This window comes from Vanessa tameamea, chromosome 4, assembly GCF_037043105.1.
Source record: "Vanessa tameamea isolate UH-Manoa-2023 chromosome 4, ilVanTame1 primary haplotype, whole genome shotgun sequence".
Taxonomy (NCBI): domain Eukaryota; kingdom Metazoa; phylum Arthropoda; class Insecta; order Lepidoptera; family Nymphalidae; genus Vanessa; species Vanessa tameamea.
In genome coordinates, this window is record NC_087312.1 from 4,309,705 (window position 1) to 4,336,609 (window position 26,905).

General features: G+C 31.9%; 2 protein-coding genes across 3 annotated transcripts in view; one reads left to right on the forward strand and one right to left on the reverse strand.

The window, feature by feature from the left end:
* The window catches only part of LOC113394430 (prohibitin 1), a 70,035-nt gene that overhangs the window by 41,942 nt on the left and 1,188 nt on the right, over window positions 1–26,905 (forward strand). The window contains exons 1-3 of one of the 2 annotated variants that reach the window (XM_026631737.2): window positions 25,994–26,104; window positions 26,425–26,514; window positions 26,711–26,872. In XM_026631737.2, the coding sequence (XP_026487522.1) occupies window positions 26,427–26,514; window positions 26,711–26,872 (250 nt within the window). In that variant the 5' untranslated portion in view covers window positions 25,994–26,104; window positions 26,425–26,426. Of the gene's footprint in view, window positions 1–25,993; window positions 26,105–26,424; window positions 26,515–26,710; window positions 26,873–26,905 lie in introns of those variants that run through there. The other variant, XM_064220745.1, reaches the window with a different exon arrangement.
* LOC113394422 (uncharacterized) lies at window positions 22,827–24,263 on the reverse strand. Its single transcript, XM_026631729.2, has 4 exons — window positions 24,177–24,263; window positions 23,789–23,953; window positions 23,154–23,283; window positions 22,827–22,963 (listed from the first exon to the last, which is right to left on the reverse strand). Exons 1-4 carry the CDS (start codon window positions 24,261–24,263, stop codon window positions 22,827–22,829), a joined length of 519 nt encoding a protein of 172 aa, XP_026487514.1.

Consider the following 26,905-nt stretch of genomic DNA (forward strand, 5'->3'; position numbering starts at 1 on the left):
AGCTTATAGTAAAAAAATACACGCGTATAGGTTTATACATAGAATTACTTTATGAGTCATATTATGCAATAACTTTAGAGTTCGTCAGGCATAAATCAAACACCCTTGATAGATGGTTGCTTACCCATAAACATTACTATTATTAGCTAACAACCTCGTTGGTCTATGTGCTGGTTAACATATAAGCTTACAGGTCAAGAGTTTCGGGGTTCAGATATTAAGTCAGCCAATAAGAGATTATTGGGTTTTTCTGTCGAGAAATTATCTCTAATACAGTCAAGGGCTTAGGATTAGGAGCAGGGCCGGACCGTAAGTTTTGGGTGTCCTGGGCTAAGACTACTTAGGGGCCCACCTAAGACATATCTGAACGTAGACTTGAATTAATTGAATATGTTTTATTAATTGCAGGACCCGCAGGGCTGCAAACCATACGATCTGTTTAATTTAATAAAGTTATGGATTCTTTCTCATTATTGTCTATTTTTGACTTTGACTTGACTTAGCTGGGGCCCCCTCGAATCCACAGAGCCCTGGGCTGAAGCCCAAAAAGCCATATAGTAGATCCGGCCCTGATTAGAAGTACTATGTTTAAGCACATATTTGTTCTTCATAATATCTCCTATTCAGTAACAGTTTCTCGGACATCTGATAGAGTCAAAGTGTTTTCGATTATGAAATATATAAGAAATAATTTTACTAATTAGTCCATTCGTGCTTTTAAATGGATGTATAAAAAAGATAAAAAAAACATTGGTGTGAATTTCTTATCATTTGTAGCAAATTCATTCCTCATCCTAATGAATCCTAAAATCATCAGTATTTGTATTGCATATTCGGTCTAATGATATTCATATTTTCGTATAGATATATTATTTTACACCGCAGTAAGTTTCTTTAGTCAGATTTCAAATAACCCTTTTTAACTTGGATACTTACGCAAAACTTCAAGATTACAGCGCTTGAGATGACCTTTGACCTAAAATAAAGCGGCATTGAGAATACTCTCTATTCATTAAAAGTGACAAAAAAAAAATTCAATTTTCTAAAATTGTATAAACAAATATATAACGTTAGTTTTTAAAAGAGCCTTTCAATATTTCTTGACATCACTATAACCGTGGAATAAATGTGGAATAATCGAAATAATATATTATGAAAATACATATTATTAATACATCCAAATCGGAAACGGAAGTTGCTATATCCTATTTGATTAGGGAGATGATGCGCGCGCGCAACCTAGCTCCGCGATCCGAAACAAAACGTTCCATCCGGTTACGAAACATTATACAACAGGTACTTTGTTCATGTTTATTTATTAAAATTAAATGACAGTTCTAACGAAAATAAGCAAACATCGCTTGAAGACGCTTTGTTTAAAGCCATTTCGCTTTAGTTCATACAATGTATCATTCGCGTGTCGTCTCCATAATCACGCCCACACTTGTAGAAAAACATATGAACATTATAATTCCCGTTTTAGTAACTACAACATAAAACTTAAACTACCAGTATATTGAAGGTTTATCTAACTCTTTAATGTTTGCTAGAAACATTAAAAAGTTAGTTTGTGACTGTTTGGTGCGGTTGCTGGAATTGCTTATTATTTTTTGACCGATCTTATTTCTCGAAAGACGTAATTTGAATGACGGATCTTTATCACAAATAATTTCATTGAATATAGGTCACGACAAATATTATATTCAAAGTGATTTCACTTTGATGACAAAAACGTCTAAAAACAGATTATATCATGCTATTTCTAATAACAATTACTGATATATCAATGAAGTATCAGGTATTAACTCACATTTTAATTAAATAAATATTATAGCTACGGAAACGCGACGACAAATTGTAGGTATTTGAATATGACAAATTCATTTCGGCTTTTGATTTAAGAACTGTTATGTTAACATCGAAAAATTTCTTCGTTTCCGATCGGAACATAAATTTATATAATCAACATTGAACAAACTCGGGCAAACATAATTGTTAGGGTCCACGCTCTACGGAAACGGTGCCCTAATGACACGTCTAATACGACCACGCGCGAGGCATCCCACAATTTACCTGTTACGAATTAGACGCAACCCATTATTTAAGTATCGGTAGCTAGCGTGCATCGTTATCGTTAATTTGATTTCTTTCACGAATTCTACGGCGCCATTTGGCCACTAATAAGGCCGTTAAGTCTCATCGTAAAACGCAATTTCCCCTAAACTCGAAAAAAGACAACGCTTATAACTCAACATGAGTTAACCCGATTTGACTTGAGCTTCGTGCAATTGGTTACTTCTCATTATTATAATTCGCAGCTTTTAACTCTTGTAATACGTGAGCGTTGCGCTTATACAAGACTACAAAGTTAAGGTAACGAGATGTTTTAAATGGTACTTATGAAAATTACGGTTCTCCGATGAATTAGTTTAGGGAGTGTAACGATGTGCTTTTTAGGACGCGTTGGCGTTGTACCGCAAAGGTTAATTATTAGTGATGCCCGTCGCTTCATGCATGTCAGACAGGCTGTAATTAACAATAGCATTTTAATTATACAAATTCTAGATGACTCGAAAAATCTCTATGGTAAACTTTGAGCGATTTGTTTATTAGTAAACAGTATTTGTTAATTTCAAACTATAACGGCATAAACCTGTCTGGGTCCACCCACTCATCACAACCGCCAAGCAATAATACTTAGTATTGTTGTCTCGGTTTGAAGGGTGTGTGTAACTACAGAGACAAGGATTATAGCACCTTAGTTTCCAAGTTTGGTGGTGCATCGGTGATTACGATTGTTTCTGCTGACCACAAACCATCAGGTTGGACTATTGGCGACCTATATTAAATTATAATATTAAAACGAAAAGTAAACTTCATCGTAATCATCGGAAAAAATATACCGCACATTGTATTTATTTTAAGCCTGTATGATATCAAAAGATTAAAAAAGATAACGCATAATAAATTTACAAAGAAAAACTTAGAATTCAAATGGGTACTCATTAGGTAGACAATCCTCTAATCAAAGGTCAAGTAAAGACGTACGTATATGTACACCTTATATTTTGTTACATAAATGATGCGAAAGTTAAAGACCACATAAAATATTATGCGTGAAGCCTTGGTCAAGCAGCGAGAAAACAAGTTCTTCGCTTTAAATTTGTATATAATATTACTGCATTAGGATATTATTATTTGTCACAGCAATTAAACGTTTAATTTACGCTGAAAGTCACTAAGACAGACTGCCTGCCAAACTGTATACCAAATGGTCAGATATCACAATCCACTACCTAAGTTCTTTCAAGTAGCTCTTCGATTATAAAAATAGATTGGTAAAGAAGGCATATTATTCGATACAAGATTGTATAGACGATAAAAAATGCGGGGAGTTAATGCTTGTTGACTTCCAGGCAGGAGACATACCATACATATATAATTGTATTTAACTAACATGACTGTATTTTTAGATATTGAAAAAGAGTAACTACTGAGTTTCTTGCCGGTTCTTCTCGGTAGAATCTACATTCCGAACCGGTGGTAGCTTTACTTTAAATAGTTTGTTACATGACGATTCAAAAGTGCTTGTAAAAGCCTACTTGAATAAAGTATATTTTGATTTAGATTTTTGTGATTTTGATTTTTCTATTGTATAGCTGTAGTTTTAACGACACAATAATACCATTGACAAAAAAAAAATAAACACACAATCTATTATTTATTACAAAGAGTGAAAAAAATATTCTTTTACCTTTAATAATTTAATTAGTTATCGATATATCATTCAACAACATCTTCAAATAGTAACTAACGTAACGGTCTATTGAAAGATCCCCGTCATTAGTAAGTTATTTCACACGCGAAATGAATCATCGTTGTTGCTAATTTTTAACATCTAACGGCATTTTAAATGTGCATTTATCGAAATTACACGCTTTGTTTAACAGAAAACTACTTTATAGCATTATTAAATTTTTATTAAATGTTCTAAAAGTGGTATATTATACACTTATGATGATGTTTTTTACGTTTATACAAATATAAATTAGATTTACATTTTTATTTTTAAAATATTTAATTAAGATTTGACTGCAAAGGATTGTACTAAGAGCCTAAATTGCTGTATAATAACATTCCAGTGTAAAAGTCAAGATCATTTCGAACGACATTTATGGTTATAAAATTGAAAAAAAAAATCTATTTATGTTGTTGCAAAATCGAATAAAATGTTATAGAATATTAATTCCACTAGAAACAATCCGTGCAATGTAGACAGTGAGTCTCGTGTGTCGATACATCGATGCAGGTAGGCATGAATGACCGGCGAGGCGCCCCGCTGGCCGTGAGTTATGCGCCGGGCTCCCGGGGCGCGGCCGCTGCCTTCACACCTCCGCCCGCGTGTGGTCCCGCGGTTTACGAGCCGGCTGTGGCTGCTGCGCGCGCGCATATCGCTTTAATGCAACAATGAGCCATCACACTGAATATTGTTTTAAAAAAAGGATATATTTCTACAGAATAATAAGATGAATATTTCTGTTTTTGATTAAAAGAACCGTTTGGATATTACTAGTATGCTAAAACTATATTAAAATTTACTTTTAACATTTTTTTATTTGTTTTTACTTGTTTTTATAATTTGTAAAAAACTTCAATTTGTTCAGTTTTTGACTCAATAGCATATAAATTAAAAAAAAATACGAAACATAATAAATATTTTAGGAAAGTTAGTACATTTACGGTTATGTGATAAAATATCGAGCTGGTGACATACGGCATAATGCTTTCCAAAGCCCACCTAAATCTTCGGGCGTTACTAGAGTAGATATCTTGAACGCGAGTATTATAATATTAGTCACATTAGTGTGTATACTTCACTTGGAAATTATTTTATTTCTCAGACTTATTACGGCCTGCCGGTATTCCTGAGAGATACGATACTGGCTGCCGCCATTTTTATTGGACAAGAAGGAAATTCTAACGTTTAATATATTGTGAGTAAAATGTTTCGACTTTTATTTATTTAAGTACCCGTGAGTACGGATCCGATGTAGGTTGCATCCAGAAGCTATTTTAATAATAAGTATATTTATTTTTCTTTTGTAGTATTAGGGTTTTGTAAAAAAAAACACAAAAATTAACTGTTATACATATAATATTTTTGAAATGTTCGAATTTAGAATGATTTTAATCGTACATAAATCTAGTTATTTTTTAATAGAATTGTGTTTTTAATGTTTTTTTTAGATCTTGCTCCGAAATTCACAGATTACATTTTTGTACTTTTATTAGAGAATGTTTTGTCGGCTTAGTCAGCAGAAGGAATAAGTAGGGATAGCTAGACCAGATACACTACTTCTACTTAGGATTCCGTCCCTCCAATGAAAACCCGGAATGCTTATAGGAGCACTTACGTGTCTGGCAATCCGCCTTCTTTACCAGCACATGGATGGTGGTAACTACCACGGAATATTAAAGAACTTTCTCCACACGAGTGCGAATTTGTACTTGAAAGGTTTTGTTTTTAATAATTATTATATATTATAGAAAAGTTCTGGCCGCGAAGGTCACCCACGGTCAATAATATTAGGTACATAAAGGAACTAGGAAGGTTAAAGAATTCTAAAATACGTTTTTTATAGATCCTCCCTTATAGATTTACAGTTTTGTAGATTTATAGACCTTTATAAACACATATATACATTTATAGAAAAAAAATACCTCGCTACTAAGTACGGGATGTCAGACATTTTTATAGTATTTTATATCCTATAAGCATTGCAATAAGGGCTATGAAATACTTTAAAAACTCAAAGGTTTACTGTAAGTCCGGTTATTTATCGCTGTCCTACTGCCCGGTAAGATTTATGCAGCCACAGGAAATCACAGCAGCGATTCTTTTATCTTAACCGTAAATATTTTATTTAGTGCCTTATAGAGTAATTTAAGGCTGGAAACCGAAGTAACTTAAACAATTTATACAATCAAGTAAAAATTAATAACATTCTTTACTCAAATATAGTAGTTATTTTGGGTAAAGAACGTTTATTTTATTTTAAATCGATATTTATAATATGTAATATTTGGAAGTTTTATATTTCAAAACGATAAAATACTTTTATGTTTTATCTGTTTTAATCTAGTATAAATTCTTAGTATCTATGCCCAATATCTAAAAAAAAAAATTATAAATACATATTTATCGTTTTGATTTTACAGCTAAAGTTAGTCGTATCTACTCTCTTAAATAAGTATTTAATATTATAAAAGCTTAAATTAACATTATCTATGGTGACTATCTTTATAATCATAATCAATATTGTTTTTGTAATTAATAGGAACAATGATGCACATTTTTCCATTTCAAAACCATTAAATTGAATTTGAAAATATACAACAAATTATAATTTGTTCAAAAAGTATTTTATATAATTAAATGACTTAAAAACATATTGCTATATAAATATCTTAAACATACACTTAATATTTAAATGTGAAAATGAAGAAAATAAATTAATCAGTAATTGAATCTAGATTTGTAGAAAAAAAATCTTCTTCAGAGGAAACACCCACGAACTAATTATGCTAAAAGTATAAGGGAGCCAGTTAAATTATGATCATTAATATACCTACTTCATGTATATAAATTGTTTTATAAGATCAAAACATTATTTGAGATGGTGTATATAACTCCACTGGTGTTGTCAATAATCTGGAACGAAATAACTTAATTGAATGCATAAAAAAGTCGGTTATAGTTTTATATATATTTTAAAATTGATGTAGTATAAAAATATATGTATAAGTATTCAATAGATTTTTATATAAGAAATAGTTTTTATTACAATTCGCGCCACGTGTTATTTAAAAGTATGAAAGTAAGTAAACATAACCAACATTTGACATCGAACTGACGCGATATCATTAGTCGAGAACTTGAAGGAATATTCTATACCTAATATTGATTATGGATTTATGAAAAAATGGCGTTTTAAACGTCGACAAAATTGTTGTCGGAATTTTGGAAGTAAAATTAAGGTGAATAAAATTGGTGGATTATAAGACTAGGTACATAGATGACTATTATGTATATCTTATTTATTATTATGTTCATTTCTTCGAATAGACATGCTTGTGCAAAATTATTTGTACGTATTTATTTAAATTATAAATTATGCATAATCCTTTTTTCATTTGTGCGTCCTGGACCTAATATCGCGAACAACGTGCGGGGGCGTCGAGTGCGAAAGATTTATTAAATGGCTACTGTATTTACCTCACAAACTGAGCAACATAAGTGAAATTTATTTCGCATTTAAAATAATTATCCTTGCGCTGTTACATCGGTTACTTGGAAACTACGTTATTCGAAATCCGTCTGACATTTGCATTGCGCCTTTAAATATAACTGATAAACTTATTTAATCTAAACATTAACATGTTGCAATCGACTGATAATATAACGATATATATATAATAAAATATTCAGGCAGGCCCGTTTCTAGAATACAAAGGATTCAATAAACCTAGGCGTTGTGTAGTGCGTGTTGGGCGCGCCGATGACGTTCAAGTCTTGGACTGTAGGTGAGGCACCTCAGAAGCTCTCTAAAAAATCTTTTTTGGGTTATCGCCAGAACACTTCTTGATGTGCTTAACCGATTTTATCTGACAATTGTCATATAGGCAAGAGGTCTGTTGGGTTTTAGTATAACACACTTGTACTTCTATCAATTAATTACAGGTTGTTACTATACTTTATTTAAATGTATAATAATACCCGCTGAAGACATGATACCGATAAAAGTCATTGCATTTCGATCTTAAATCTGTAATGACATTTACGATTGACTGACTTTTAGGTCATATATGCGCCGAGAAGAGTTATTGTATGTTTATAAATTATTGCATTACAACCTCTTTGGACGCGATGTGGGGATGAAATTACAAGGTCAAAATCAATTGCAATGGTTTTACACGCATTTTTTTTTTGACACAAAGAGGTTATAGCTCTGACATGGATACTAAGTTTTGTATCTTAACTTTTATATAAGCTATAACAGCACCCGAAAGTACTAGAAATACGAATTCAAATCGGTTCTACTTAGGTCCCTCTGTACTTGTAAAGATTTAAAGGTTTTTTCATCGACTGAGACATCTCACGTAATCTCAATTATGATTATTCATTAAAGGAATTAGGATTACATGAATTGTACTCACAAATGATAATTACAATTTACAGGTCTATATATAGTACACTTCGTTAATAAAAATAAATTCATATACAAAAAAAAATTAAATAACCAAAAATGTTTTGTTCCTCCAACATATCGCGGAAACAAAAAGGCAACGAAAGGCAGCATAACTCAGGCAGCAAGATTAAGCCCCGTTCGCAGATCCCATTTGCAGATTCATTCTCTTAGATTAAGTTACAGCCATTGCTACATTGTTGCGTTTTCATGAGAACTTTATTAAACACCTTCATATATAACGCTACACGCTGCCCACGCTACACAGCACAGACATCCTGTCACCCTTGTTAACGTAAACGTAGTATTTTTCAAATGAATAACATTATAGTTATGTATATACATGTATAATTTAACAAAGTTACTGTCACTATAAATTGTTTTTTCTGTTAAATCTTAATCTTTTATTTGAGCCTCTGTGGGTTCTTATATTTCCTCGTGCCTTGACTGCCTCATTTGTCTAGTGGCTACATATAAGGCCGTAGATCCTGAGGTTCTTGGTTCAAACCCCAAGTCGGGCCTATAAAAGTTTTCTATCTAAAAAATCTCAGTAACAGCTCGTGGTCTGAAAGTTAAAAGTGTGAACACTCCTGTGCCTCAGAAAGAACGGAAAGATCATGATCGTACGTTAGAGCTCCTCCCAGTCGTGTCGGATTGACGTCACATCGGATTGTGCCAGCGATGGAATAGAGAGTGTACCTGTGTTTGCACACGCACTTGTGCACTATAAAATGTCATGTGTTGGCTGTTCTCTCTTAAGATTGGCCGTCGTGGCGAAAATCGGTCAGAACGACATTATTCTATTTTTGCATAACACATACATAGTAAATAATGTTATACATACGTTGTTTGTATAAATGTGCTGTGTAATGTATCTCGATTTAATGTTCAATTTCGCCCAGTGGTTAGAACACGTGCATCTTGAGCGATGATTGCGGCTGTAAAGGCAAGCACTTTGTTGTTGTTGTTGTTGTTTTTTCATGTGCTTAATTTGTAGTTATAATTCACCGCGCAAAGCCTACATGTGTCTAATTTCAATGAACTTCTGCCCCACTTGAATCCACCAATATGCATGGGAGCATCGTGTCGCAATTAGCTCCAAGTTAACTCCTCAAAGGGAGAAGTCTTAGCAGTGGGGCATTTATTGGCTGTTACTTCTATTTATATTATTATGCTTTTATAAATTAATTATTATTAAAATTAGATTTAGTTCATTATTATACTTTTCAAGCAATGGTATCTTACTTTAATTAACTTTAAAAGGTAAAATTACTCATAGGTTTGCTTAAAGTATATTTAACTGACATTTTGACACGGAGAGAGTTTATTTGGTTTGGCTGTTTTAACGAGTCATTATTGTCATCAGAGTAAAATAAGCTTGATTATTAAATTAACCTCGCCTGTTTAATGATAATTATATAAAAATTTCAAGGCAAATACGCAATCCGAAGATTGATTATATATATTATCTATATAGGATCTATTAATCTATTTGGTTTAATATATTCAAATCTTCTTAGATTCTGAGGTTAAAAATATTTTTATTTTATTGATATTTGATTTGTAAGAGTACATGTTTTCGGAAGAAATACAACACTCAATTCAATAACGACTTATTTGCTTTTAATTTAATGTCTTCTATTAAAGGGAATATAATAAATGGAGATACATATACTGGAATAGTGCAGTTCCTGACTGTACTGACCTTCTTCACTTTTGGACTCCACTAGCTCTTACCATCAAGTGCAATGAGGCAATGTCTACCCGGTAACAATAAAAAATAAATATTCTTAAACGAATTAATGACTAAAACGAATAAAGCCCCAATTAGAACTTATACATACAATCAGATCGTAATATTTTTTTAATAATTTGATACTTTAGTACATACGTAATTAAATTTTTAAATTTATTAAACAATATCGACAATATCTAATTTAAAATTATTTATTTCCAGAACAATTGTTATAGTTAACGCATGCTACAATCGAAACCTATCCAATAAACCTTTTGTAATATGTCACAGGAAAAAGATAAAGATGGTCGCAAGTTTCACGTAAGCGCGGTAGGCTACAAGATATCATGTTATGCTACCGTATGAACACTACCAAGCCTTTAGGCCAACTGTCCACAAAAGTACACGCACAAAATAGCACAAACATTCGAAAAAAAATCAAAAAGAATAAAACTAACAATACAAAGTTAATCGTTGAAATCGTCAACAGTATTACGATTAATATATATTCGTGTAGCTTCAGACAATGCTATGCAACTGGTGAACAAGCCTTAGAAGTCTTATATTCCGCAGAGGAGATGCAATCTGGACGCTTACAAATCGCACCGAGCAATGTAGGCGCGATTGAGTTATTATATCTTCCTGTTAGGCTACTTGTTTTTGTAGACGGCGTGTGTTTTTATTAATTACGCGCTATAAATAATAAATATTTTATGTGTAATGCGATACGAGCGCAGGTTAGCGCGAGATGAGGCGCTCCGATACAACGCGGGTGGACTATACTGTTATTATTCAACTTTTTGTAGTGATTTTTTATATTGTTTACTTATTTTATAAACGTGTAAAGACAATATACTCAGACATTGAATTGCTGATCAGATTAATGATTAATCTTTGGCCCTTAACTTCAGAAAATCTATTGAATATCTGATAAATAAACACAATATTTAGGTATCATATTTAATAATTGGGCCGACGAGTTCTCGAGTGGCGACCAGGGACCGGAAGACGCAGCGTGGGTAGGCTCCCAGAAGGTGGTCCGACGACCTGAAGTTGGGTGAAGGTCGCGGGAAGCCGCTGGTTGCGGGCTGCACAAGACCGGTCGCTGTGGCGATCTTTGAGGAGGCCTATGTCCAGCAGTAGACGTCCTTCGGCTGAGAGATGAGAGAGATTTAATAATTATTGTGTTTTTTCATGATATTATTATTACATGAGTAGTATATTAATATCCACAACTGATTACTGAGTTTCTTCTAGGCCCGGTCGTACAATGACGATTCTAAATTGGATAGTCGTTAGGAAGAGCCTACTAGTACTATCTACTTATTATCTCAATACATAATATATTTATTTATTATCGTTGCAAATTCAACAAAATTGATTTAATGATAGTTTTCATTAAGATCGTTATCGAGAAAGTTTATAGTTATGATAAAATAATAAATTAAATTCTAATCTAGGTCTGTATACAGAATATTATCCAATATTAAGATTGAAAATGCTTCGTTATGAGACGTGACGCTGCAAGCCAATGGCTCGTTAAATGGAACTTTTGTCCCACTCGATAAGCCTTCGATAACTTTGAAATACAATTTCTCTTAAGTTTAATATTTCTGAAGTAATATGTTAGATGTTATATATTGATTTATTACAATTGAAACGTTATAATATAAGGTATTCATATTTTTATCATTAAATTTTGTTTGGATATATTTTTCAAAGACCTTATGTGGATTTAACATTACTTACGTTCGCTTAGTGGTCGAAATTTGACCATTATTATTCAGGAAAATATATATCTGTCAACTGCTCTGAACGATAACAGGAACGATAGTAAATTAAATTCTATTTATTATTAGTAACGCTTAAGCTCGTCAATAGCTTCGACAAAAATAAATGAAAACCGGCTATCAAACAGAGAAGTAAAAAGGTACTGAACCCTTTGTCTTTGCCTGTTTATGTCCAGATTTACTTTTCGGTGATTCATTGAATACTAGATAGAAATGAGATAGATGAGTTGGGTTGAGCAGAACTATTATCATAAATAGCTTTACTTGTGTCAAGATCGTCGCTTAGTACCCAAATATGTACTCATATTTTATAGCCTATTTTATAGAAAATTTATTAAAAAAAAAAAACAAGGATACGAGTATCATGATAGAGAATTCCTTTAAAAAATCAAATTATAGTGCCCTGAAGGTAGTATAAAATTAAAAGACGCGTCAAGCACACGACACTAAAATATTTCACTCAAGCACTTCAATCACGATGTACGCCCATTGTTAAAATTTAAACGGCCCTTACTGCGGCACTTAATATTAAGACTTTTCAATAAATCACGTAAGTACATATAAGTAGAGGACACGAAGCCAAATGACATGAGCTCAAATAATTGCACTAATATATGTACAATTTTATTAACCGTCGTTGAGCATGCATTGTATTCGTTCCTAAACAGGTTTTTCTATATCAATATTCTAAAAAGGTCTTAAATATAAGTGAAATTTGCCTTCCCCTTTTGAAGATTAAGTAAAGATTCATAAACAAACTTAGATGATATATATTTAATAAACAATAGACACACACAAATATGAACGTTGTTCGTGAACAATGTCCTTTTTAATTCCATAATTATTTAGTTATTTTATGAAATTTAAATGAACTGTATAATAATTATGGTTTTGATGTAGGCGTTGACAATTGCAACATTTTTTTTTTTACTTCCGCAGTGTCATCGTCGTTCCTGGTATTTTGTACAAATTTGTTAATTTTCCTGAATCAATATAATCTCTAAGATAAAAAAAATGAGCTTATGACGAATTAAGAACAAAATAATTCGAATAGGACAAAGAAAATCGCGAATTTTTGAAACCATTCGTTGTGACGTGTTCTTTTATTCTGAACCTTAGATAATTTATATCAATGTAATCTTTGTTAATGATGAAAATGGATTTAAAACTAAAATTAATAAATTGCGTGGTATTCGTAGTAAGTTCAAATTATTGAGTTTGATTTATTTGTTTAATTTATTTCTAAAAAAAATCACTATTAAATATAATAAATTGTACACTATTTTGAATAATAATTCCCGAAAAATGCTCATTTCGCAATTACCTATATGTCGTTTCAATATTTTAAATAGGTGATAGGTTATCTAAATAATTTATTACGAAACATAATTTTAAGTCTGAACGTATGAATGTTTATAAATCATAACGCGTTAGAATTTGAAACAATATTGCAAAATAGCCTCCGTGTCCTCCATCTCGAGCGCTCCGGCCGGGAGCGTCTCGCACAATGTACCGATTATTTATTGTCATTATACACTATTACCGTCGCTAATAGTCCACGCTGCACGACACACCGAAAATTATTTAACGAACGACAGTTTAAACGGGCCCGGTTATTTGAAAAATTTGAAAGACACGTGCCTCGAAAAACTTGTCACGAAATTTCCTTGACGCGTATCTTTAAATACAAGTGAATTGTTCTGCAAAACACATACTTAAATTTGGAATAAAAATATGAATTCATTGTTATGTGCTCAAATTATCGCAACAGAAACGGTCATTTTTTCCCGACAAGATGTTCGTATTTATTTATTTTATAACATGCAGGCGGCCAAATGAGCCACCTGATGATAAGTGGTCACCACTGCTCATAGACATTGGTGTTGTGAGTAATAGTAAACATTCCTTACATCACCAATATCCCGCCAAACTTGAGAACTAAGATGTTTTGTCCTTTGTGCCCGTAATTTCACTGACTCACTGACCCCTTAAGCCGGAACTCAACAATACTATGTACTGCTGTTTGGTGGTGGAATATCTGATAAGACGGTACCCTAACCAGATTTGTAATCATTTATATTTCTTTTAAAATAATAAATGACATAAACGCTAATATTGTTTTATATAAATAAAAACCTTTTTAAAATAATGAATTCTAAGTAAATTAAAAGCCTTTATAATCTATAATGTATCGTAACCATTTCATTACCCGGGTCTTATTAGGCACGTCACAGGAGGACGGCGGCCGCAGGGACGAAATCACATTCATCATACCCAACATGTCGATATCAATCAGTCGATTAATGAACCAACCATCCATTAGGACACAGATCGCCCTTTAGAAACTGTACTCCTTTGACATTCGTATGTTTTAATTAGTTGCTTGGCTTATTAACAAATTGCTTCGCCTATTCCATAGTATTATCATACAAGTTAATACTGAAATTTTAGAATTACAAACTTAAATTATTTTGAATAAAATTTTAATAATAAGCGTGGCCAATTAACCTATTTCATAAACTATAGATAGCATTTTTATTGTACACAATCAGCATACAATTAAAATGAGAAATATTGTGAGATAAGCCGTACTTAGTTTTTTTTCACATTCATCAACCGGCATTTGAGCAGCATGGTGGAATTAACTCCAAAAACAATCATAGGATTAAATGTACTATGATGTTTTTTGCAATGTGTTTGGTCCATGTATGTCACGAATTTTTATTGTACATGAATAACTGATAGAATTTTAGTTACGAGTCACGAATAACCACCCGTCAAAATGGTTACTGTACGTTTTATACATACGACTTCGAAACTTACGAAACGTTTTATAGCGACTATTAAATTATCCTCGTATGACATTCTATCAACCGTAAGCAGTACAAACCATTACTTGAAAATAGTAATTGGAAGAAATGGGCCCAATTTTTAAGCCGAAATAAAATTCGGTTTAACCGAATTTCGGCCGCCTGAACCTAACTTCGACATTCGGCCAAAATTCGGCTCTAATGCCAAACAATCGGTGCCAGAAAAAAGCAAAACAAAATATTAATGGATATAATATTATCTATCATAATTGTAAAATAAAACTAGGCCTTTATATACCCATGGTCATTTCTGTTAGTAGGAACAAGTAAACCTTAACTTACAATGTGAAATAAATTAAATTATCTTCTTCTTGTCCGATATATTACATAATATACAGGGTTATTTGGAAAACATTAATAACCTGCTAGATACTAATTTTAGTGCTCAAATGTAACTTGTTGTATGTGGGCAATATTGAAATCTCAAAACAGCGCGCTAACTCGAGAAGAGAAGGTTTCAGTGAAACCGAATTTTGGGCGAAATTCCTATTCGGAGCAATCAACATGCGGCCCATCACTAGTAATTAGACATAGGACAAATAAACAGTAGCGGCTTTTGTAAATCAAAATCAAAATATACTTTATTCAAATAACAAAACTACATTAAGTGAAGCTACCACCGGTTTGAAATGTAAATTCTACCGAAAAGAACCGGCAAGAAACTCTGTAGTTACTCTTTTCCAACATTTAAAATACAAAGTTATGTTAGTTAAATACAATTATATAATATATGCTGCCTGGAAGTCAACAAGTATTATCCTCCATGATAATATGCTTTATTTACTTATGTCGACTACTAAGATTAATTAGTCATACTTTTTGTTATTATCTTCTTCGTAAAACATTTAGCCCACTGAGAAAGTGCACAAATGTAATATACCTAATATACATATGCGTATATATGTATTAATTATTTTTATTTCATTGTTTCAGAGTCGTTGAGATTGGCGCTTTTGTGCTCTCCTGACCGAAGATAAAAGAAAAGAGTCTCATTCAAGAAACATAATATAAATAGAAATCTTTTAAATTGTAAATAGCAAACACTTTTGATGTCATAATATATTTAACGATTCGTCTCCATATGTTTAAATAAAGCTTATTTTAAATTAAATTACGCCTTTTTATTATTACAATAACAAACTTCGTATTTATTTAAACAAAATTTGTTACCATACAATATACCCTTACATTTAATGTTCTGTACCTACATCTATATATACATATAATAAAATCGGAGTGTCTGTTTGTAATATTAAAATAACCCATTTTTATTAAATGCATATGTATGTATACACGGTACATATACCAAAATAACATTTTTTACAATTTTTGTCTGTTTGTTCCGGCTAATCTCTGGAACGGCTGAACCGATTTCGACGGGACTTTCACTGGTCGATAGCGGATGTAATAAGGAGTAACTTAGGCTACTTTTATTTTAGAATTATATATAGAATAAAAATAAAATCACGCTACAATATCCAACTGTCGCGGGAACAGCTAGTTACTTTATATACAACAAGTTTTCGGCTGCGTGTTAGGGGTGGATGATTTTATATTGAGATCAAAATGCCTGAGTCCTTCCTTGGGGGTCAAATTTCATCGAATTCGGTTCAGTGGTTTAGCTGTGATAGCGTAACAAATAGAGTTATAGACGACCAATCGCATTTATAATATTAGTATAGATCGTTTACTCTAAAATTAAAATTCTAAAACGAGATAACTGGTGTGCTCGAGTTAAAATTAGGTTAGAGCTAAAATCCCTTTCAAACAATATCAGTAAACGTACTTAAGGCTGAAAACTTCTTGGACAACATGGTAGTCGCTCAATTGACTCCGCACACAGTCGAAGCGCTATAGGCTCAACACAAACATGGTTTTACGGAGACGATGGCGATACATAATCTCACCCGTTACCTTTGCTTTGTATTAATAAAATCCTAGCACGAAGAAGTTTTATCGTTTCTTTGTTCAATTAAGTAACTCTAACTAAGTCTTTATAAATTTCATTATTCTGCAAAAATTATACAGGAAATACAATTAAATATGATTAAGAGCTAGAAACTAATGACCGTTAACCACTTGACACATGTCTCTTATTTCATAAAAGAAAATAAATTAAAAGGGTGTAAAAGAAACTCGACTTTAATTACTCGCAGCTACCATTTATGTTAAGCCAAAACATTCATTAAACTCATCACTTTATACACTATACATTGCTTCTAGTATACTGTAACTTAAAATATTCTTTCTTAAATAATAATTAATGGTTATCGGCCATCAAGAATATCTTGTTGTTAACATCAAATGTGGCTTAAGTTCGCGTGTGTTCATACAGTCGACATATGGACGTGGGATGTCAGGTGGGCCTGAGGGCACCTGTTACATATAAAATAGATCTACCAAAGCTCTTCATACAACCAAAGAACAGTTTTAGCTTGGCGATTATAATATTGTAAAAATAAAAAATCCGCAATTTTCTAAAAAACCAATAACAGTCTGAAACTATACTGCTGCTGCACTTATACTTATCTTAAGGAAAGGCTTTGGAGCCTATTCTACCCCTGGTTTTATGCATACATTAATCAAACAAATAGGAATCGTTCATTTAGAAAACAGCATTTTCTACGACATTTTCTAGATATTTGGTCATCAAAATAAAATACTTATTACCATGTCACAGTACAGTGAACTTTTTACTTAATTCACGACTATCGTCAAAACTAACATAGCGATGAACGTATTATGTCCATACTTCAGTCCATACTTTCAAACTTCAGTGGACATGTCCAAGATAACCACCACTGCCCACTGGTACGTTGTTATTCAATTGTCGCCATGAACGAAATCATTTCACAAAACTCAACTTGCGGACGGCGGGTGACGACATGACACGGATGTAAGCACCTTGGTCATTTCATGGAAATGCCAGTTTGGTTATTGAAATAAAACAAAACAATATATTTGAAAATATTTTACTAATCGTTGAATTTTGGGAATATTTTAACTATAACGATACCGACGGAAATATTATACTCTACTACTAACATTCTAGTACTGGTTAAAATGTTTTAAAATAAGTTTAATTAAATTTAGTATTTATAGCATTCTTTTTATTATAATACTAATAAAAAAGTTTCATCAAAGATTCTTACGTAGTTTTTATTAACTCCAGGGTGTACATCAGATAACTCGAAAATCATTTCCAGTTTTTCTAGGTCGCTGTAAGCAACGGCGGCGACGCGTGCCCGGAAGCGTCACGGCCGCGTGAAGACCGGAAATGGGCAGGATGACCGGATCCTATCTCCGCTCCTGCCTACCTGCCGCCATGTTGTGACGTCACTCGCGCTCTGTGACAGCATCGCCAGATTGTGGATATATTTGGGGACTATTATTATGTTTATAAATAATAAATCTCTGCACTATAAATACCTTAGTTATTTAATCTACACTGGTATTATAGTCTTAACATAAATAAAGAAACCATCAACCGGTTTTTTTTATCTTTAATCATGATAATATGTGTCTTACATAATAAGAATATGTGACGAAATATAAAATCGGTCTCCTAATTAAAAAAAAAAACTTAACGCGTCACCGTATGTTCAACATACAATACAAAATCTTAAATCATAGGTTTACAACGTCACTTAAGTAGCATGCGATATTTTATAGAAGCTATTTAAAATCTAGAAATTTTCTAACGGAAGCTTCCAAGCTTTTGAAAACGCGATGTTCTATAAAAATCTTCTTAATCGTAAGTCTCCGCGACGGTTCGGAGCTGGAGCATCCACGGTTATCATTGCGAGAGTATATAATTGTTGGCAATTTCATGTCTCCATTCAACCCATGAATGGCAACCATTAGGCGAGGCTCTCAGCGCGCCCTCCTCAGCTAATAAGTGCATTTCGCTCTACAGGACTCCTTAGTGCCATTTTTAAAAACTCGGTAGTTTTTTAAAAATGGCCGGAGAGACCATTCTGTAGCTGTGAGCGGAGTTATAATGGAAATTGTTGTTTAATTGACGCTATTAAGCAATTTAGTTAAGTAATTAATAAGATGCGACTAACTCTCTCGTTTCTTGGCCGCGAGAGTAGTTTGTTAGTGAAAATTTAAGAAGCGGTTTAATTTCTGCGTATTCGAATGTTTCTTCTGAAAATTTAAAATGTAGCGTGTTCTGTTTTAACATTAATAATATTCTGAGAGAATATGATTTGTTTCGTATTATAAAGTTAAACAAAAAATATTTTAAAAAATTAAAGACTGTTTATAAAGAGTAACTTATTTTTATCCTAAAATTAGCATAAAATGATTTTTTAATTGCATTTAATCTGTTTTTAAATATATTATTATGAAAATATAGCGTTTAATTTGGTCTACCTACTTGTTTTTTGGTCATTCATATCTTAGTTTTAAGTAGGTATTTAGTCTTATTATTATTAATAGATAATAACACATAAATATGAAATTTTTGTTTTAGTGATATCACCTAAGTAATTAACCATTTGAATACAACTTTTGACTACGCTCAAATTCGAAACAAGTTGTAAGATAATCTTAAAATATATTTTTTTACCTTCGATCATTGTTAGTATTTAACATAAAGAAAGAAAATAATAGCCTGCCACATACATTTCACGGTGATAGATCAAACCTCGTGTAGAGCCATCTATGAGGGTACCATGCAATCACCTTTAATATTACCACCACATGGGAATACCATATGCCAATATTTCGTATTACTCGTAATATATTTTATATATTGTAGTTTGAAGGGTTATTAAGACATTGTAATAACATTGTAATGACATAACATCTAAATCCCATGGTGTGCGCTTTAAAAGTGAAAAGTGAAAAACACTTCTTACTGTAGCAACTTCCATCTCTTCTAAGGCAAGATGTATTTGATCACTACGCAGGCTTTGCTTGAGGCTCTGCCTAAAACAAAATTAAAAAGTAACCCACCCAACTGTCTTTACGATTTAATTCAGCGTCAGTGTTCCATAGTAAATTTGATTTTATTAGTTATAATAAATGTGTACATGGACTAATTATACTGAACTATAAATATGACATAAGTACGTTATTATTAACATTATTTTTTTATGGCATTGGTTGGCGGACTGGCATATGGGCCACCTGATGGTAAGTGGTCACCACCGCCCATAGACAACGGCGCTGTAAGAAATATTAACCATTCCTTACGTCACCTATGCGCCACCAACCTTGGGAGCTAAGATGTGTAATTAATGTAAAAATGTTGTCCTTGGTTTATTACAATCGTACCTTCCCCGCCCACCGTTTGCGGCTTTAGTATTCTCACTCGTATACCAGCTGCCGTTCCACTGCAAATTTTAATATTTACCGTAAAACATAACGAATTACCGTAATAATACCTTTTACTTTGTACATATTTACTGCTATGTTAAAGTCAACTGCTTATATACTGAAGGAATAAACTTACGTATCAATTTTTGATATGAGAAATTATTTTATATTAAACATTTTGTCCCAGTAACTATTGGAAATAAAATAATTAATGATTGCAAAAAAATTACAAACATATGCATATAATAAAGATACAAAAGGGGCGGTTAATTTATTTTAAAATTAGCTAACAGAACAGCAGAATACACATTCAAATGCACAATTGAATACACCGATGCAATCTCTATTCTTTGTTTTTTAGACAGATTATATTAACAGCGCAGCCAGCGAGATCTATCCTAGGACCAACGGTTTTTACTGTATGATACGTTACGGCAATGTACATGCTAGCTCTGGACTGCTTCTATGTCTGACAGAAGATCATAATATTTTTATTGACCCGACCCAAGATCGGCACTCAGGGCCTTAGGATCACCATCAGTCTTATAGACTATCCAATAAATCAACACAGCAGCTGTATTAAAAGTATTTTAACAATTAAGTTTGCGTGTGTAGCATTTATTCCAGCATACTTATTTAATTTAAAAAAACATTGCAAATATTTTCAGTAACTTACTGTATGATATGTGCTTGTTTTATGTAGGTACATACCAATAGAATTTCAGTTTTTGTAACTGATATATATTTATTTAACTACTTTTACATCCAATTTAAAATAAAAACCAATTTCAATTAAAAATAATAAATCTATGTTTATTTCTATCAAACATGTTATATTATGCACAAACACAGGTGCACTTTTTATTCCCTCACTCGTATAATCCGATGGGACGGCAATCCGACACGACCGGATAGTTCAAGTACGAGACCAAAGCCATTAGCCCAACCCGAGATTTGAAGTCATGACCTGCACATTAGACCATGGAGGTCGTCAAATACATATAATAGCTTACTTGGTGGTAGAGTTTTGTTCAAGCTTGTCTAGGTAGGTACTACCCACTCTTTACATACCCCCCTTTCTACCGCCCAACAGCAATACTTAGGATTGTTCCGAAATGATAGGTGAGTCTGTTTAATTACAGGCTTAGTTTTCAAGGTTTACGGCGCATTAGCGATGTACAAAGTGGTTAAAAAAACTAATTTTACTTCCTAATAAACTTAAAAATATCGTCCCATTGCAATAACACGAATATTTAAGTAAGGACCAACCGTTCATCTGTCTTTCACTTAAATATTGCGTGGCAGTACAGATTGTACTTAATTGGCAATTTAGTATACATTATATGCCGTCATTTAAACCATATTCCTTATTATTTCAATGAGTATTATCCCTGACAATGGAGCAGACGAGGTAAGTCACGACTCGGTGTCCCGCGGGCGGCCACCTGTGCTCCTGTGTTCGAAATATTGGGAAATTTTTCATTTTTTTTAATAATTCCACGTCATTACCAAACCGCAACGTGATCGTGTAAACGGAATGCAAAGATTTTATGTTAAAACATTCATTACGCATATTATTAGGCAATTGCTTTGCAATTATCAGATGCGTTCGAATCGTATCGAATGAGTTCAAACTAGAAATATATCTATAGATAGGTAGCCATGTATGTTCGAGTAATTTATTAAGTATATACAAAGTGTTTCATATTAGGATAAACGATGTTCAAGATTATGTATGTTTATGGACCAAAATTTAGTACCAAAAATAATACTATAGCCTAATCCAATCGAAGTAAGAATAAAGATAGACAAACCTTAGATTTACGTATTCAAAGCATTTGTTAATAGCTCGGCTATATTATTCACTACTAACAGTTCTTGATTAATATATCTTTTTTTTTTTATTATCCATCATGCACTTAGCTACTTATATCTCCTTTCATTTTACTTCCAAAGTTCCAATAACAGATTCGTCGACGTTCAAAACATCACTTCTTCGAAAATCCATAATGAATATCATAGACAATTCAAGCTTACGGCCAATGACATTGTTTTTTTGGCTTTTGCCCTCTTTTAGTTGAAATAGGCTATAGAAGTATAATCGCTTTTGTATTTTAATTAGAGTAAAGGAGAAAATTAATGATAAACCAATAAATAACTAATATATCTCGATGTTTTTATTTATAAATATATCACAATAATTTAATGTCAACCGTCTTAGTAATTAATATGTTATGATAAATTAAATAAGATAACAATATACAAAAACAACCAACGTGCCCGCACAAAATAAAAAATATTTATGACATACTAGTTGTCGTCTACAGCTTCGCTCACATTTAAAATGTAGTTTATGACCTTCCTTGGTGTTCAAGCTTACTTCATACCAAAATTTATCATATTCGGTGCAGTGGTTTGGTCATGAAAGAGAAAAAGACAATTATTACACAAATATATATATATATATTTGTGTAATAATCTATACTTTTATACTAATATTATAATTGCTATGTCTGTCTGTTGGTCAAAGGCCATATATATATATATAATATAATATATATATATATATAATTCCTGATAATTAGATAAAATAAAGCATGAACTTGTAAATAATCCATTGCTGGTCAAAGGCCATCGCTACAACGCTTGGAGCTCATTCCACTACGCTTGCTCCAATGCGGTTTTATGGATACACATGTGGCAGAATCTTATCCAATAAATACAAGTATAATAATGTTTTCTATTTAACGGCGATCTATCGAACAGCGGCACGAGATTAATTATTGTCAACACAAATGATTGCTTAGGAATTTGACAACTTTCTTAATTAATTGAATAAACTCCAATTTACCTTTTTTTTTTACACTAAAGTCACACGATCCGAAATATCAATACAGTTATGAAAACGCGAATGTGAAACTTCAGTATTCTTCAATTTATTTTCTTCTAGTTTTACCACTTCGCTTCTTACAAGCACTATGACGTAGCACTGCATTGCTATTTAAAAAATAAAGGAGTCATAGATAACCAAATTTTAATAAGTACAAAATGGGAAGTTCTATTTATAAAATAATTTATAATTTATAACAGTTAAAATTAATAAAACTGAAATTCATAAATAAATTTGAAACGGTATTCAAACAACCTGTTTCTCTACAAAAGTATTAAAAAGTAAAATCTTTTTTACCTATTACAAACAAAGCGACGAACACTTCCGTGAACATTTTTCTGGAAAACAGGAAGCAGGTTGGCACTAAAGCGGCTAGCGTTGTGACCAGCGCATAGTAGTTATAGAGACGCAACATCGAGACATCTTTCTAAAAAAAAGGGCTTATATCAGCATAATTTATACGAAATATTTTTTATAAATTAGATTACTTGGTGATAGGGTCTTGTGCAAGTATGAACTCGTCTCATCTCATCAGATATTCTAGCGCCAAACATCAATACACATTATTGTGTCCCTATTTAAAGGGTGATTGAACCAGTGTAACTAGAGTCTCAGGAGTATATAACCTCTTAGTTCCCAAGGTTGATGGCGCACTGGCGATGAAAGGAATGGTTAATATTTTTTACAGTGCCAATGTCTATGGGCGGTGGTGACCGTTTACTATCAGGTGGCCCATTTGCCCGTCGGCCTACTAATATTCTAAAAAAAAAAGTAAAGTAAGTATATTAATTAGATATAACATAAAGACGACGTAAAACATTTTTGATAATTAAACGCCTAGATAGTTACTTATAAGTTTATTCTAAATTATAATTAGAATATGGAGCATAGTTAAATGTATAATTATTCTGTAATGTGAATTACGTTCGTACCTGGTAACCAGCAATAAGTAGTAAGAAATTGAGTATAACCCCCATTCCGAGGATGCTAAAAAGGACGGTAGATATCATAACCTCAACCGAAGGGTCATGGGTTATTGAAGTTTTTTGCAACTCTGTGGTAATTACCAAGCATGTTACAGATAGGACTGAAAATATCTGTGGACAATATAATTATATTATACGGTTAATTCACAAAAAAGGAATTTTAAACATTTTCCGCATCCGCATCAAAGACAGTGAATTTTAATTTTGAAATGTTGTTAATCTAATAATATATTATGCAATAAATATGTAATAAATATGTACAAAACTATATACTCCTAACTCACATAAATAATTATAATTTTTACAATAATTTTATTCTTATCAAAATACTCACTATATTTAGATAAGCAAACAAAATGATTCCCGGTCGTAAAGGTATACAAAAACAACATCGATTGACATCTGGGACCTTCATTTGCATCTTTACCGCCTTAATGCAAATAAAAAATTATAAAATAAAAATTTATTGGACGTGCGTGAACCACGATTAAACAATAATTACTGTTTGAATAGCAGACAAAAATATCTCGTAGGTGAAAGCTTATATTTATATAACAATAAATATAAGAACTCGTTATCTTTACTAAAATAAATGCTTAACTATTACAAAATGTTTCTATATATAATATGCATAATTGATTCAATATTAAAAACTTATAGTGTCTGTCCATACCCTACACACAATCTAGTAATCGAATCTAACTTTTATAATACACTACCCATAACGAAATATTTATTTTTAAAACTGTAAGGCAAAATATATTAAAGGAAATGTAGAGTCAAGTTTATAATATTCGTGAAAAACAACCGTATAATTTCTCGCTAGATAACTTGCAATACAACTCAATCGACGTCTATGGCAAATAAAACAAAATATTTTTACAATAAAATTGATAGTTCGTATTAATTCGTCATAACCTTTACTGTTCATTGACACTTATATCAGTTCAATACTTATTATTTGCAAACTAATTTTTTTTATAAACTGTAGCTATTAAATATTAATACATATATATGGCAATAAGGTTTAATGTAAACTATCGTAGGATAGTTACCACGATTGTACGAGAGTTTTTAATTTTAATAATAAATACAAAAATGATGTACACCTTTTATTATTCGAATTCGATCATTCATTGCCGTACCATTTTTGAAGTTATACTTCTTTTAGGGCGTTATGACAAAATAATGAGAAAGAATCTTTTTGGTGCGCGCACGCCGTGTGACTTGAAAATTAAAAACTATACGATGAAGCTGCTCGCTAAACCAATAAAGTGTCAAGTCGCTCAAAACAGACAACTTCACACGTTATCTATTTATACAATGTTTATTAAAATTATGTATAGATTCTACCAGTTTTACTAATATACAAAATAAGATGATTTTGCATAACTTGTAGTATATGAAAACATAACATCTGTGTGGAACCCTAACAGATGTCATCGTGAGAAAGCATAATATATCACAACTTATTAAGCAATCGTTTTCAAAACCTGCGTAGGCGCATCAACAATCACTCTTAACTCTAATAACCTCTAATAACATTTAACCATCTTATACTTTATAAGCCTAATGATTTGCTTATTGAAAGTTATTGCATAATTGAGCCACCCGTGCGACCCTCAGCAGACTCAAGCCGATTATTATTCAAACAATTTGTTTATTTTTCCTTCAATTACCATTTGCTTCACTTAGTTATATTTTTATGTCAGTATACTCATATCTGTATTTGTTTTAGTCAGTACATAGTATTAAATAAAGACGGCCGGCCGGCTTGTTGGAAAAGGTTAAACATTTTATTCTCAAAACGAGTATACACATCTTTCTAAAAATACACTCATAATTTCATAAAAATGCTCTCAATATATTATTTTTTAATTGAGATAATACTTTATTTTGTAAACATATTTCTATCGGAACAGCACTGTACTAAGAGTATAATTGAATTATTATTAAAATATAGTATTATATATTTTACAGCAAATATGTACATATTTGATAACTATCTAAACTAATTTTGTTATCTAAAAACAAAGAGTATAAAGACTTTACGATAGCAACATTACCACACGAAAATTAAGAATTCTGTGTTTTTTTTTAATCACGAATTCATATATTTGTAGGTTTGAATTTTCTATAATCTATGGTACCTTATAATCGCAAGTCTTACGTGAGTGGAATCGGGTTTTTGTGATTTAATATAAAATATAAATAGCCAAATAGTTTAATTACAAGTATATCGCATTTTACACTTTATTACAGGTAAAAGATTCAACTAATATGTATAAATTTGTACTAATTTTACAATTCAAATCCAGTTGTTTTGAGGTTATATTAACTTATTCCGAAAAGGTTTAAAGTAAATTAGTTTACGAATTACATAATTATGAATTATATATTACGATAATTAAACGAAATACCTTAATGAATACATCAAAAATATTTGATACAATAACATAAACTTTGTAATTACATTTTATATGGTGTAACAACAGAAAAGTTTCCTTTTAACATAAAATGCACTTATGCTGCACCCATACCTATTTATTTAGTTATATATTGTCTACATAATTACATTTCAGAAATGGCTGCACAACTTTTCAACCGCATTGGGCAAGTGGGACTGGGGATGGCCCTGGTTGGAGGAGTCGTGAATTCAGCTTTATATAATGGTAAAGGATTTTTTTTTCTATATTACCACTGAGCAAATAGTATTTAATCATAGACACTTTAAATACATATATAAATCAAACAATGTAAAAATAATTTTCTCATTTAAAGAATAGTCCAATAAGTACTTCTATTCTAGTTTATACTGTCGAAAATATTTAATAAGGCTTTTTAAAAATAATTAAATAATAATTGCAGTGGATGGTGGCCATCGAGCTGTTATCTTCGATAGATTTGCTGGAGTCAAAAACTTGGTTGTGGGTGAAGGCACCCACTTTTTCATACCCTGGGTGCAAAAACCTATCCTTTTTGATATCAGATCAAGACCTAGAAATGTACCTACAGTGACTGGAAGTAAAGGTAAACAATCTTTAATATGTTTGATTTTATAAA